Source organism: Hemibagrus wyckioides, linkage group LG06 (genome assembly GCF_019097595.1).
Source record: "Hemibagrus wyckioides isolate EC202008001 linkage group LG06, SWU_Hwy_1.0, whole genome shotgun sequence".
Taxonomy (NCBI): Eukaryota; Metazoa; Chordata; class Actinopteri; order Siluriformes; family Bagridae; genus Hemibagrus; species Hemibagrus wyckioides.
Genome location: NC_080715.1, coordinates 11,665,781 through 11,681,740, shown reverse-complemented (window position 1 = coordinate 11,681,740; position 15,960 = coordinate 11,665,781). Strand labels below are relative to the sequence as shown.

Below are 15,960 nucleotides of genomic sequence, written 5' to 3'. Positions count from 1 at the left end.
TGATACTATCAATTTCACAAATACGAGTGCTTCTTCTAAAAAAAAAAATTAAAATAAGTACAATATTGTGAAACATTTCAACTTCACAGCAAAAACAAATTGTATTTATACACAGATGCTCAATGAATAATAAGAATACATCAGCAACAGATTGATGAGATGGACGGACAGATTCTAGTACTAGGCTGAAAAATTAGAGATAGAGAGATAGATAGATACTTTATTCATCCCAAAGGGAAATTTAAATTTATCACCAATGTTGACTGATATCCATTGTTCCCAACAACCAATCACTGACTACTATTTTTCCCAGCAACCACTCACTGTTCACCATTGTTCCCAGTAACCAATCACTGACCCACAACGTTTCCCAGCAACCAATCACCGTCCACCATTGTTCCCAACAACCAGTCACTGTTCACAAGTGTTCCCAATAACTAATTACTATTCACCATTGTTCCATTTAACTAATCACTATTTTCCCAACAACCAATCACTGATCACCATCGTTTATCCCACCTGCACACTTTTAGTTTTCTTTGGTTTAAAGTGTCTGCTTGGCTATATTTACAATTAGAACAAAATAAGCTATAATGCACTATTTTCAATACGATAATAAAAAAAACTTGGTTCTGTTCTATTCTGTCTTCATAAAACCTTCGTTTTTCGGGTTTACTGTTTTCATATGCAAATAAGGATGGTGATGTAATAGATATGCTAATTAGTCTATGACATCACCTGCTGACTGATTGTGACTTTTTGATTATGCTAATATCAATTTTTGCCCTTTAAAAGTGCTACTTACTGTTACATATATTTTTGCCGGTGTTATTGAAAGAAATCATAGTATTTTGTTGTATCATGATCAGACAATTTTTCCTTTTATAAGAAATACGTTATAATCGATTTTTTTTTTTTTTAAATAATTCTGGCGTTATTCCTTCCGGCTTCATAAAACACTGTTTGATTTGCAAATAATCATGACGATTTAATAAATATACCAAATCTATGGCGTCACCAGGGGACTTCATGGTCATACATTTTTCACTGAAAAGACCTTGACACGCTAACCGGTAACCTCGACCAATTTACGGTAGAAAAGTAAAGTCTATTGCGTCACGGTCATTTTTTTCCTCTAAAACCTCGTATTTCTCGTGTACTGTCCTCCAAAACATTGTCACGTGTGTCCGCTTGTGTGCACTGAAGCAGGGCTCAAAGTGCTCTTATTTGCCTGTCGGGGTATTTTGTCTGCCTTTTTTCCAGCCGTTGTGTCTAAGGAACATGGCAGCAGATAGGACCCAGCAGACAGACTTGGCAATCCTCACCTGTCCGTAGCCGCTTTTTTGAGCTTTTCCGCACCTGAAGCTGACCGTAACGGAATACCGTTATCTGGTTTGTGTTCTCCCGCTCCATAAACTCAGCGCTGCCTCGGCAGAACGCGATGCGGTCGCGGTGCGTGCGCGCTTTGTTACTCGCCTCCTTGGCGCTGCTCTTCTCATCCTCCTCCTCCTCCTCCTCCTCCGGCGCTGAGGTCGTATTCCGCTGTCCGAGCTGTACGGCGGAGCAGCAGGCGGCGTGTCCCAAACCCCCGACCCCATGCACTGAGCTGGTGCGGGAGCCGGGATGTGGCTGCTGTCCCGTGTGCGCGCTGCAGCTCGGAGAGCCGTGCGGGGTTTACACGGCGCGCTGCGGAAGCGGCCTGCGCTGTTCCCCGAGCGAGGGCGCCGAGATGCCGCTGGACGAGCTGGTGAAGGGACTCGGGAGCTGCCAGGTCAGAACCGATAATACGGACACGCACGATGAGCGCGACCTCGAGTCCGATTACGGTGAGTTACGCGTACAGTGCATTAGAAGTGTATGCAAAAAAAATATGTATGTACGCATAAAGTGTACTGTATGCATTGTCTCACACATGCATTGTTTTTAAAGAATTGGTACGACTCAATTCGTATTAAAAAAAAGTTAGAAAGGCTACAGTTGGGGGCGGGTTACTTGTCTTACGACTTCTTTCGTACGAAATCCGACGACATCCGACGAATTGCGTGCACCGAGCATGCGCTACAGTGGAGTATACGTTAAATCCATGCTCCTCAAAGCGTGTGTGCTTTTAGCGTGGGGTCTGAGGAACTACAGGCAGGGGTTTCATGAAATAAAGGAAGGTGAAGGTGCTTTCAATAGCCCCGGGTAGACAGTGGGCCTAAGTAGACCCTTATGCAATTGTCCAGGATAACTCAAATTGTCTGGGGTGAGAGGCCCAGTGCATTAACATGTCAGGGGGTCAAAATTCATAACGGCTGTCCACCCTCAGGGGTCCATAAAGCAAAGCCAGTGAGGTGTGAGGTCAACAATAACGAAAAATAAAGAAATAAAGAAAAATAAAGTGATTGTTACAGCTAGATGTTATTTAGCTCTTATTATATTGATTTAATAGTCAGTTATAATAAACGGGTTAAATTTAAGCCTCGGTTAATTTCTAAGACAAGCAAATAGTATTAACTGGAATCTGTTATAGTAAAATGATTAAAAAAATCAACCTGTTGATATGATATAAAATGGGTTAACAGGTTTGACTTCCAACAATGGAATGTTCAGGAAAAAAAAAACAACTCTAACAGCATCAGTGAATAATATTATGATACAAAATTTAATGTGCCTAATATTTTATAACATTGGACTGTTTTCATATAATACATCTGTGCTCTGATTGTAAAACACATTTATTACTTCTTCGAAGTCCAGTGGTGCAAAAAAAAAGACGAGCGAAGCAACTGAGCTTTTGTATTATTCGATATAAATGCTAAATTCTTTTTATTTTGACACTATAAGACTTCATAGTATATGTTAAAGCATTATGCCAGTGCAACAGGTGATATTTCGACACTCATAGATAATGCAAGAGTGACATGTCAGTTCAACAAACGGTTTTGCTGTGTTTAATGTACATTTCATTACACGCATGTTTATAAAGCTTTGAAAATTGCTGCTGTCCTTACTGCATTAAATCTCCCTCCTGGGATTTGTCATGGAGTGTGAGTACTTTATCAGATCATTTTGGAGTGTTTGATTATTTGTTTTGGTCATAAAACCTAAAACTTATTAGTGCTATTTAAAACATTTGAAATACTCAAGCAGCTAGTTATCCACTGGTTGACTGGGAGGCCATTGCCCTCCAGTAAACGACCCATTACCTGTTGAATTGTTGATAGTGGACTTCTGCCTGTTTCTTTGACTATTTCACATTATCAGACAAGTTAGCCACATGACCTTGATTCTAGGTTCTTAGAAAGGTCTTTTTTTTAATAATCACAACAGCTACACTTTGCCAGAGGCATTTGCTTTGAAACAAATTGGCTGCCATTATCATAACTTGCCGCTAAATTTCCAGGAAATCAAAGGGGGAGAAAGGCTAATGTAGTTTGGCAACAATTAGCATACTGAACTTTGAGCTTGCTCCAGTCTCTCAAGTGAATCTGCCTGCCTGGATTGGTTTGATGTTTCTGCACAAAACATTGTATTTTGTGATGCCCAAGAATTCGAAAACTGGAGCTGCCAAACCACCAGGGGTGAATAATCTGGCCGCATCAGGCCTGGTGACTCAGATTTGCTGTTGCACTGGTCCAGCAATGAAACAGAGTCAAGTTTTCACCAAGTTGTGTTCAATAACATCAACTGTTAGTATTAATATAGTTTAGAATTCTTTTGTAATTTCCCTGAAATTTCAGGTGCCCTCATCTCTAGCAGTGTTTTCAGTATTCTGTCATGAACAGTATATGTGCACTGTGCAATTAAAATAATGCTTTATCACAGCTCCACTTTCACATGGAACATGGAAATTATAACTCAGCCTTGATAGTAATTGAAGACTTGTACTCCAAAACACAGGTTATTCATGCAATGCTTTTAGTGTAGGTTTACCCAAATGCAAACTTAATCATCAAACATATTAATCAGTGACAGACATGGTGATGTGCATGTGTGGCTTCTGCTAATATACTGAATGTTTATAGCTACCAATTTAGCTTTTTTCCCTTCTTTTTCTAGTTAGGTTTACATATAGAGGCCTCAGGTTTACCCAGAATCGATTGGTAGGAGAAATTATGTAATGCTGTTTGTTTTGGTTCCATTCATGTTTTCAGTGATAAGGCTCACTTGAAATTTGGGGGAACTAGAACATTTGTGGAAACTTAGATCTAGGCATCAACTAGAACTATTCAGGAGACAGAAATGAATTTAACGTATAAATGGTTTTCCTCAAATCTCCATTAAGACCCACTTTTCTTCTGTCTCTTGTCCCTCTCACGCTGATATCTCTCTGCTTTAGCTTTATCTTTTAAAACACTTCTATTCTGTTTGTATTTTATTTCTTCCACTGAGGCGTGAGTGTTCTGCTTGCCTTCAGAAGCCTGAGGGAGTGTGATGTGCTTGGACCTGTCCAATTCCCCCCTCCTTCCTCTCTCCAGCACCCCTACAGAGCCTAATTAGAGTGGGGATGCCTTGGGTGGCGGCTGCATGTCGGCACCTGTGACCCCAGAGAGGCTCCTTGTGGCCGACTTGACTTTTTTTTAACATGTGCCTGAGGGCAAGGTGAGGGCGTCAAAAGTGTCAAGGGTGTCAGCCAGGTGGTGGAAATAAATGTTCACGCTCGTACTCCCTGAGCCCACTACCCTACACAGATTACAGAAGAGTGCAGTATATTTGAGTTCAAAGCAGCACTCTCAGACTGTCACGTCCGACTGTCACGTCCGACCACCTCACATTAACACACAAACTGACATGAGGCCTTAGGTGGTGTTTACCTAAAGGTAGAGTTAGATGAAAAGTGAGACAGATCAACCGTAAACAGATGAGGACATTTACATTTACTGTAAAAAAAAACAAAAAAAAAACCTTTTCTCTGTTCAGGCGAAAAATATAGCCTCAAGCCTGAAACAACGTGTGTCTGTTTGTTCTAAAGCACAGTGGGCGCTGCTTGGGACCGATCTTAGATGGCATGTTCGGAAACATGAGGTCCGTGTGGGAAGAACTGCGATGGATGACTGAAGGTGTATGTTTGTGTTTAGAAGATAGTGTTTGTGGTGCTTGGTACTGGTTGATTCCCAGTTTTGCAGTTTTGCCTTTCAAAGCAGCCCAATATGAAAAACAGTGCTTTTATGACCTCTTCCCACATAAAGAGTATCCACTCTCATATTGTTGGGCATTTTAAGTGGTTTTGCACTTGGAGGCTGTTAGACTTTGCTTGTTCTTTTGCTTTTTTTTTTTTGATGAAAGAGTGAGACAATGTTTATAACATTCCTTATTTAGATGGTGCATATGGTAACCCCTGGTGTATTTGTCAACCCCTGTCCAAAATGTCAGATGCCTAGCCACATGCTAGGTGGGTGTAACAAGGTTGCTGTTGCTCAACAGCTTGTTAAAAGCCTGAGTTTTGGCAGCCTTCGATAGGTAAAATACAGTTGCCATGGTGCCAGAAAGAGATCAACACCATGCTACAAAATGAATCCAAGTTGCTGATACCATTTGTCTTTAGCAACATCTCCAGGAAATCCCCTCTGAGGTTATTTTGTATCAGAGTCTTTTTTTATTGAGAAACACTAAAAGCCTCACAGAGGACAATAGTGAACGATATAACTGCCTTCACGTTTGCATGCTTTTAAATATGCATTCGTTACGGGACAATAACAGACACACTCACACACACATTTGTCTTATTACCCTTGTGAGGACCTTCCATTGACATAATTATTTCTGCAGTCAATTAATACAGTGTTTTTTTTCCTCATGGGGATCATGCTAGTGTTCTCACATGTCATGTCAGATATGCATATCCTTATTGAGACATGTGGTCCCTAGCAAGATAAAAAAACATGACCACATACAGAATCTGCACATGATGGGCCTGCAGGCATTTCCCTGTGTACACTGATGTTTGCTGACTCATCATCTCTACTTCCAGTGAGTTTCAGATTTACAACACACCGCTGCTGTCTCAACTTTGCATTTATATTTACAGATAAGACAAAACAGTGCATTGAGTTAGTGCACACTGCTTGGGAGGTAGCTCACATGATTATAGCTATAGGTAGCTATATGATTAATAAGATCATTGATGATATTTTGTATTCTGATAAAATAAAATACCACAGTATGCAAAATGACGTGTAGAATATTTCAGCACCAACTTTGAGACTAATAACTAAAAAGTAAACCTTGCATAAGTATTCACGCCCTTGAACATTTTGTAGTGTTACATCTAAGATGCAAAATATTTTTGACACAAAGGTTAATTTAAAAAGCATACATTTAGTGGTTGCACAAGTATTAACATCCCTGGGTCAATACTCGGTGTATTCTTTTCCTTTAACATAATGTTTTAATCCCCGATTGATTATTTTTCATACCTTTGCCCTGGAATTGATTTGATAGATCCTTGATCTTTATGATGTTGCATCTATGTTAGTGTATTTTCTCTAAAAAAACAACAACTTTGGGGCCTTCCATTAAGCTGTATCATACTAATTATGTAATATCTCATGGCAACTGGAGGTACCTGAACTAATTTAGGGGTTTCAGACCAACCGGTACTTATGCAATACTTATGCAAGACACTGTCTGTGGTGAAGGACTTCACCACAGTGAGGGGGTGTTTTGCCCATTCACTGGTTATCAGCTTTTAGGTAGGATTGTGGGCTACTTTCAAAGTGTTATGCAAATCCCACAGCACTCTTAGGAATGCTCACCAGAGACTGGCCCTTCTCCAACAGCTAATTCGAAAATTCAGCGTGACGCGCAGGCAGTTTGTTCTTCTGACCTATAACTTTAACCATTTAAAGGCTGGAATGCACCTTGCTTGCTTCATTCAATTCTGTGTTTTTTAGATTAAAAATGCTAGAAAAGTGACCATAGATACTTTTTTTTATCCCACTTGACATTTCTTTAACATTATTCACTTTGAGAAATTTCATGTAGAACAACATGAATGGTCTGCATTAGAGGAAGTGCAGAATGATCAGCAACCATCACCGGTATAGTCAACTTGCACACAGTTTTTCTCACAACATAACTTTAATTCTAGCCTTAAGGCACAGACAGTTATATATGTAACATCTGGGTTATAAGCTGGGGTATAATATCAGAAATGTATATTAGTCACAGCAGGAGGGCTTCCTGTACTGCTGCTCTAGGGAGACATACGTGGCAATATCACTTCACTTCCTGTCACATGAAGACAAAAAGTGAAAACCGTGTAGTTGTATTAGTTTTATAATAATTTTTACACTCGTTTATCTGGAACATGTTGAGTTAAACCTGCAAATAATATTCAGTGTCACACAGAAGAGGATGACTTCCCATTGCATCTGGCTCCTCTCAAGGATTCTGCCTCATGTCATCTCAGAGAGTTTTTCCTTGCCACGGTTGCCACTTGCCCGCTCATTAGGGATATAAAATAAACATCCAGGATTTGTTTAAAGCTGCTTTATGACAATGTCTACTGGTAAGAGTGCTATACAAATACAATTGAACTGGACTGTGCATGCTTATATAACTTCTTTAAACTTGCCATTTAAAATAATTGATGCCATTTGTTATTCCCATTTCTGTTTGCCAGCTTTTTTTATAACGTCTTTTGGAAGTATACTGCACCAGCCCCTACTGATATCAAAAGCAAAGCTTTGCCTAATGAATACTGTAAATTGAAACTCGGATGCTGCAATGTACGTTATGTTAAAACAATTCTGAAGCCCAGGGGGTGAGATAGATGTCATGACAAATGTAGATCTCCAAACTGCATAGAGATACTACACACACTTCAAAAAGAATATCTTCCCCAGGCAGAGGTTCAGTTCCACCAGAGAAAAGAAATTACATTGTACTTGTATTTGGGGCCTACTTATGTACTGTGGATCAAAAGCCCACACACTGAGTGGAAAGAGGAAAGAAAGAAGTATAGAAGGGACTTTGAGTAGGAGGTGTTGCTGGGACTGACCCAGGAATGTGACCAAGGAGAGGGGATGCTTTAGTGTCTACGTAACTGCAGGTGTCCACCGCAAAGCACACCCACCAGCAATTTCTGAAATGAGGCAAGCTTTGGAAAACTTGCCCGGCAGTTTCTGGATACTATTCTTAGGCCTGTTCCTCATGACCTGGCATGAAATTCAAGACTGAAGCAGCTATGGCTAGACAATGCACAGAGTAGTCATCCTCCTGCAGCTGTATCAGATCCAGTGCTCGGGCCTGTGCTGACATCAAGCCAGCCACTGTTTCAGCACCCAGAACTGGGCACATGGCCTACGGGTGCTACTCTCCATGGCACCCATTCCTTCAACTGTGCACACTACAGAAAATTATGAGATCATGGAGCCAAGTAATGTTAGCGAGCTAGCCAAACAGCCACTGAATGACCCACCCACAGTACAACTGACATTTACCGAGAGTGACATTCCCCAGTGTAGTCCCTCAAGGGATTGCTCTGAATGCCAGGACAAACAGAAAAAAGGAAGGGATCATTTGATGGAAATGATGGTAATTGCACCATGATAGTACCCTGATTATAGAGGACAAAAATAAGCATGCACATGTGATCTGCCAGTGGCAGAAAGGGACCAAGAATGAGGTCATACACTTATGGGATCATAAAACACACTGGTACCTCCTGCATTGGGATAGTAGAAGAATATACAGTATATGTGATGGGAGTAGATGCTTATAAGTAGGAGATGTAACTGTTAACGTACCATGTGATTAGCAAGATTCTGAAAACAGCCTTCTTTCTTTCATGGTTCTTGAAAATAATCATTTTTCTAAATATAAATTGTTCAAAAGAAGACAGCTATTCTGCTTTGTAAAGTAATAGATTGGTTGTAATAGCTTGTTGTCTAATAGTTCTTATAGTGATTCAAATACCCATCTTAAACAACCACAACCACAATTCTTCAGCTGTGATCTAATCATCATCATCAGTTGAAGCGCCCACAAATTCCAATACCTTTCATACTACTGGCTAGTTTCTATGGAAGTAGGCAGCCTGCTCAGACATTTTTTCATTTTAACTAATGACTTTGGGAGGCACAGTGGGTAGCAATGCTGACTCACAGATACAGGGTCCTGGGTTCGGTCCTGAGCTTGGGTTACAATCTGTGCTGCGTTTTGTCCCAGTGTTCACATAGGTTTTCTCAAGGTTTTCTGGTTTCCTCCCACTGTCTAAAAACATGTATGCAGGCAGATTGGCTATGCTTAATTGCCCCAAGGTGTGAATGAGTTTGTGAATGTTACCCTAAGATAGACTGTCATCCCATCCTGGGTGAATTGTACCTCTTGTGTCCAGGGTCACTGGGATAGGCTCCAGATCCATAGCAACCCTGCTTCCATTGTATGCCTTTTCCAGCATATTCTCATTTGAACAAAAAGGGCAATGTATTTGGTGTCACATATTTGTATGTTTCTAACCCTATCTTGCCTCAAACCCTTATTTGAGACATCATACCTTTTTGAACATCTTGAGGCACTCTGTATTTTTTTTTATCTAAAATTATATCATATATTTTTATGATTATTTCTCTACCTGAAATGTATAAGTAGCATGTTTTACTGTCTGTCTGTCAGCAGAGCCATATGCAACTAGGCCTCCGATTCCGAGGAAGCCAAACAGAGATGCCAACTACTGGCACATGAGGGAGACTATGGTCAAGCATCACCAGAATGAGCAGAAGACCAGGATGATGAATCGTGTGGATGAGCCCAAAAACCCTCGTGCCAGAATGGTAAGATTCTGTCAGGGTTGATAAACAATACTGATCATGACCTCTTACTACTACTTCTCAGATCCTAGTAATCCAGCCTTAGAGAGACATGGTCACAGGAGTAGTACAGGGTTTCAGCTATGTTCTTTGACAGACAAGAGAATGAATTATTAGAGCCCTTTATCACATCGCAGTTCTTGCAGACTTGCACAGGTGGTAGAAATGAGGTTTCTCGCATGGTGGAAGGGCTTTCTGTCCATGATAGGATGAGGCACTTGACAATCTGGTAGAGCTTCAGAAGAGAGGTACTGCTTCAGTTGATCAACAGTCTTAGTAAGGATTTGGGCCACTACTGTCACCAAAACAGCTTCAGAGCACTTTGGCATGGAAGTTTCAGGATCTGTACTGGAAGATTATACACCATTCTTCCTAAAGATATTTCTCACAACACATCACTTTAAAATCTCCCATACGTGTTCATTTAAGGTGGCATTTGCTTTTGTCATACGTTCATATATTTATATCAAATCTTGAAATTAATTCATTAATTACATATGGCATTATGTAGCCCATCATTATGTGTTTTGCAAAAACAAACTAGGTTTATGTACCTACTGTAGGTATCTGTGTCTCTGTGTGCTCTTGCTACCACCTTTGCGAATGTATATCTAATTTTGTATATAATAATTTGTACACACCACTCGATTCTAGTAGCACAGACTCAGACAATTCATACAAAACCTCACACTGTGCTTGGCTAGCATTGTGTTTAGTACAGCAGTGCCATCTTCTGGTTATCACACTAACATACATCACAATAAACCTAGAGGTTTAATAGTTTGAAAATATGTACAATTCTATGACATATTGCACTGGATGCGTTGTTTGTGTCATGAATACATTTCAAGACATTAAAGAGGTTGTACAGATAAGCAAGTGACAATGCAAGTGCAGTTAGAGCAACTGTATATGCTCCTAAGATGTCGAAGATGGCAGAACTTGTTATAAAATGTTTCAAGGAGGCCTTTGTCATTATTTATTGACTGGAGACAGCAGACGGTGACAAATGCCTTGCCGAGAGAACGAACGCTTGGCATCTTTGGGAATTTTATATGAGCTAGCCCTTATCACGTTGGTATTTCTGCAACTTACCCTTATCACGTTTGGCCATCGCATATATCTACAGCAAGTTAATTAGCTTTTCTTGGAAATGTACCATGTCCTACCTGGATCTTCTATGTCTCCAGCCAGCTGACCGCTGCTGCATGACTTCATCCTAAAACAACATTCCTAATCTACTATTACTGTTCTCTGGCCATAGCCAGGTTGTTTCAGCAATTTCATACACAAGGATTATTATTTATTTATTTGTTTGTTTGTTAGTTTATTTGTCAAAGTTCAGAACATTAGAAAATTGTTCCTGTCATGAAAAGTTAATAATTCACTTAACTTTTATTATTATTATTATTATTATTATTATTATTATTATTATTATTATTATATTAGCATAACAATTGTATTATAAGATTTGGAAATGAAAACAATAAATAAAAAAAAAAATGCTAGATTTTCCCCTTCATTTAACTCAGTGTATGACATTGGCTGTTAAACAAGAACTGTCCAAGCAAAAAGATGCCATGAGAGCATTAGAGGTCAGCAGCAGCGACAGCAATATGACTGGTGTAAATGTACAAGGTAGTAACCAGGAAACCTGGAGCTGGCTTTTGCATGAAGAAAAGATTGAGGAATTGCTCATGTTCATCCAGCATCCATCGCCAACAAACAACAGAAACCCCATGAATATGTCAGATTGATATGTTGAGAGCCAGGACCTGAGTACAGCAAGCACTCATCTGCAGAACTATTCATCCAAATGATATGGATAAGATCCCTGGCAGGGCTCACTTTCGGTACCCTCTTATCCTGGGCCAAGCAACAAGCAGCCAGAATAAGAGACAGAAAAAGAGGGGGGGTTTAGAGAGTAATAGAGAGGCGCCTTTCCTTGTGATAGAAGAGAGAGAAAAAGAGTGAAAGTGTAGCCCATGGAAAAAAAAGTCAGTGAGAGATGAATATCGGCTATGTTTCATGAAGCTGCCGGACTGGTTCTTATCTTGCTTTCTCTCTTGTCTACTGTGTGTGTGTGTGTGTGTTTCTGGCTGAACAGAGTCAGTGTCAGCAGGAGCTGGATAAGGTGCTGGAAGAGATCTCTAAAATGACCTTCCATGACAACAAGGGACACCTGGAGAACCTGTATGAGCTAAAGTTTCCCAACTGTGACAGTAACGGACAATATAATGTAAAACAGGTATGTCATAACATGATGATGATATATATATATATCCCATATATATATATAACTGACCTAGCTGCTAGAGTTTCATTATTTTAGCCATGTTACAGCAGGAGTCATCCATTATGGAACATCTGACTCTGTAGCCCATGTCACCATAAAGAGTTTTTGAATAAAAGTCTTTTTTATGGTAAACATTTAGCTTTCCACTTTACATTTATTCATTTATCACAGGATATAAAAATTGACGTAAAAATTTGACCAAAGACAGGATATATTCCAAGCATGCAGTTGAGCATACAGCTAAAGAGTTAAGGACCTTGCTCTAAGGCACAATAGTTCTCGCTCCTGGGACATTAAGCAACAAGAAGTAAAATCAAGCAAAGGCATCCTCAAGTCTGTCAACACTTTTTTCCAGTTAGAGCAGAAAAAGCATGCACAATTACCCCCACATCTTGCAATCAAACATGAAGCAATATATAACCTCTCATCCACACTGCTTGCGTAGTCTGCCTTAAAATGAATTAGAGTAGCACAGGGATTGGAATAATCGGAAAAACACTTTTGAACAAAAAAAGAAAAGAAAAAACCTTCGGAAGTAATAGTGTTCTCTCAAAGCAGCGACAAAGTCTAAGCTACAAGTTACAAGGTCATAAACATGTTTGCTTACTGACTGTCTCCAGCCTGTGGGAAGTTAGACATTTATGTTTTGCAGTTGCAGTCTTTTTTATTTAACCTCTCCATCTCTTGCATGTCCTTGACTTAGACCCACTTATTTTTAGAGCCAAAACAATGATATGCGCAATCTTTCTTAGCACAGTGACACATGGCGTTACATGATAGAGGTAAAACAAGGCCAACCTCGCCTGGTACAAATAGAATGATCGCCTTGTTTTGTTGTAAAAACTTAGTTTTCCCAGGCTTGAAAAAGTTTACCTCTCCACCCTAAATTGTTCTGTAAAACATCTTGTTCCTTGTGTAATTAATGTAACTGTCAGGGCTTTGTTCTTTCCCACTGAAGGAAAAAATTGGAAAGTTTGTTTTCTTGCATGTTTTTTTTTTCAAGGTCCCTGTTTAAGCTGTGTCCGATTCAATTATGACCTCATTTTGGGAGTGCTCAGTGGGGGGTCAGAGAGCCGTGCTGTGACCAATGAGGCGGGTACTGTCATTGCTGGGATTTGGCTCCACCCTCCATGTCTCGCTTGTGATCACCATACTGAGCACTTCATTAACCATGGAAACTTCCTGTCTCTTTGTATTCCAGTGCCACATGTCCACCCATGGGCAAAGGGGTGAATGCTGGTGTGTGAACCCCCACACTGGTGTCCAGATTCCCTCCTCCATCAGAGTGAGGGGTGACCCCAACTGCAGCCAGTACTACAGCGGACCTGAGCTCAAGTCCACTACCAGCCTGTACAAATAGATGTGGATGAGTGGAGCGACAGAACAACAAGAGACAAAGCTAGAGAGACAAGTGTGCAAGCATATACTTTTATGTGTCTGTATGTGGAACTTATTTCAGACCTGTTATAATTTGCATTTTTATCTTATGAAATAACACAATAGAAAGCACCACATTCAGACAAAGGTGAACTACATATATGCTACATTTACTGACAATAGACTGGTGTTGTGTGTTCGTATTATAGCCTGTACTTTAACACAGTTAGTTTAAACAGGCTCTTCTCATCCTGTGACTATCTTCTAGTGTAGCTGCAGTACAAATCCCAGTATGTAACAGTTTGTGCAGCTTCCTCTATTTGGTCCCATTCCCAACTTCCTTTTAGAGCCAGGCTAACATAAGCTACAACCACTCCTGTGCTGCTGCTTGTCTAACACTAAACATGCACCAAAGTAGGAATGCTAAAGTATAATTTTAAGCAGTGTCCTGCTAACAATGTACTTTATTTGCATGGATTTGTTTTCTATGTTTGTCCCTCCTTTTTGTGGTTTTTCCATGTGCACGGACACCATCAGCGCTGTTTACTTGTATTCAAAACCGCCTCCTCTCTTTGACTCACCTTACCGAACCATGTGGAGCTGCATGCTCTGTACTGGCCTTGTCTAGTGTCTGCGGGGTGTCCACAGGGTTACTCAGTGCACAATTGCGTGTGTGTATATATGTGTGTGTATCCGAGTGTAGCCAAAGTTGGCAGCTGATGGACTTCTCCTCCTATTCTCTCCATCCAGTCATATGGGAGAAAATACGGGTGGAGCGGTAGGTTTAGGAGCAAAAATGGTTACTAATGATGTGCTGACAGAGGTCAAGATTAGGACACAAAGCTGACACTGACAAATGCAATATTAAGTGGTTTAAGTACCTATAAATAAACACAGGTTTGCAAATATATGCCTGCAATGCAGATGGACTGTACTTTACATTTTGCTATTTCACATTTCCCATGACTGGGGGTGACTGGAGGGCCCGTTTGGCATTTGGAAGATTTAGTGGTTGGTTTAGGGGGGTCTCGAGATGTGTGAAAGGATGCCAATTGGTGCACAGGTTGAGGGGGGCTGCTAAGCTTGCCGTGTCAGGAGCTTTCCCACCTGGTGTGATTTGTTTAGTGTAAATGTTGCATGCTAGGGCAGTGATTGTCCTTGAAAGCTATAGTTACATTTTTTTCGGTCTGTGAAGTACGATCGTGCTTGTCTGTCTGTCTTTCCATCTTTGTCTCTCTTGTTCTCCCTTTCTGTTTCTCTCTCTTTCTCTCTCTCTCTCTGAGTGTAGCATTGGACAGATTAAATAGACAGGATCCATAAATAGCAGCTGAGATTAAGCTGATCGATTGTAAACAAATGGTGCGTAGGCCCAAGAGCTCGGCTAAAAAACTGTTCTACTCTGTTTGGAGATTTCTGTGAGCTTTGCCTCTCAGATAACATATTAACCTTCACAAGCTCACATGGTGTTGCCATGTCCAGCTCGCCTTTAAAATTAGCTTTCATAGATTTTCTTTTTTTAGAGTGTATTATGGTGCTACAGCCTGGCTCTCCTAAACCCTGCTCCCCCCATGTGGGGTTTTGGGGCCAGCACATAGGCTGCTGAGACTCTGGCTACGAGTTTTCCATTTGGGCTGGCTTCCAAAATAGATTACTGCCTCCCCTCTGGTGGTACAGTAAATTTTATGGTAGTTTGAGTCTGACCTAGTTTGAAAACAAAGCAAAACCAATTCCTGTGGTTTTTTAAGCATATTGATTTGCCAGAGCTGTGCTGAAGGAGTGAAAGAATTTGGTTGTGTGTGTGCAGAGGGGGTTGCTGTGCCATGCCTGTAGCCAGAGGACAGAGGGAAGTGGTGTTTGCCATCTGCTGCAGTGTAAAAATGTCAGAGCTGCATGCTGTTTGGACAGCTTCGGACAGGCGACAGGAATTTCTTAAGCAAATCCTACACAGCACACAATGTACTAGCCTCGCACACTTTCACTTTTTACATTTTTTTCTTGTTGTTGTTGTTGTTGCATCGCATGCCACCGAGTATTGGGAGGCACACCAGCATCAGATAGTAAAGTTTACTGGTAACCACTAATGCAGCATGCTTCTTGTATCTTTTCTCATTGGAATTAAAGTGCCTGCTTGCAATTCAGAAAGGGATTGTGAAAGCCATACATGCATGCCAACCAACAAAGATATTTTTAAAGGCCTGTAATAAATGACAATATGATTAAACATGTTACTTTCAGCTCTCTTGTTGTGCTTCTTTCATTAAATTTTATATAAAAAATGGACACAACAGACTAAAAGTGAGTTGTTGTTTTTGTTTCAGCTCTTCCATAGAGACAGCACTCATTGTGGTTGAACTGTACATTGTATGTGTTGGGTTGGCTGCCATGACATTGGCACAAAACTACCCCAAGGGAGGTTTTTTTCCCCCTTAAAAACGAGAGATCTGACAGACGAAAACAATCCTTGAAAACAATCAAGAACAAAACACTGGCTCA

The 15,960-nt window shown here is 40.5% G+C and overlaps 1 protein-coding gene across 2 annotated transcripts; it reads left to right on the top strand.

Moving 5' to 3' along the window:
• Positions 1-1,190: 1,190 nt before the first annotated feature.
• On the top strand, positions 1,191-15,701 carry igfbp2b (insulin-like growth factor binding protein 2b). 2 transcript variants are annotated; one of them, XM_058391528.1, is made up of 4 exons: positions 1,191-1,826; positions 9,601-9,758; positions 11,902-12,042; positions 13,292-15,701. In XM_058391528.1, the coding sequence occupies exons 1-4, from the start codon at positions 1,442-1,444 to the stop codon at positions 13,448-13,450; spliced, it is 843 nt and encodes a 280-aa protein (XP_058247511.1). In that variant the 5' UTR covers positions 1,191-1,441; the 3' UTR covers positions 13,451-15,701. The 2 variants fall into 2 exon arrangements, with proteins under 2 accessions (XP_058247511.1, XP_058247512.1); XM_058391529.1 differs by having other exon boundaries at positions 1,195-1,826; positions 9,604-9,758.
• Positions 15,702-15,960: the final 259 nt, after the last annotated feature.

What these genes read in the sequence shown, in the direction of transcription:
- igfbp2b (XM_058391528.1), top strand. Translation starts at nt 1,442, where the DNA reads ATGCGGTCGCGGTGCGTGCGCGCTTTGTTACTCGCCTCCTTGGCGCTG. An exon ending in CGACCTCGAGTCCGATTACG is followed by an intron (nt 1,827 to 9,600) that starts GTGAGTTACGCG and finishes TCTGTCTGTCAG; the next exon opens with CAGAGCCATATGCAACTAGG. An exon ending in GACAATATAATGTAAAACAG is followed by an intron (nt 12,043 to 13,291) that starts GTATGTCATAAC and finishes TTTGTATTCCAG; the next exon opens with TGCCACATGTCCACCCATGG.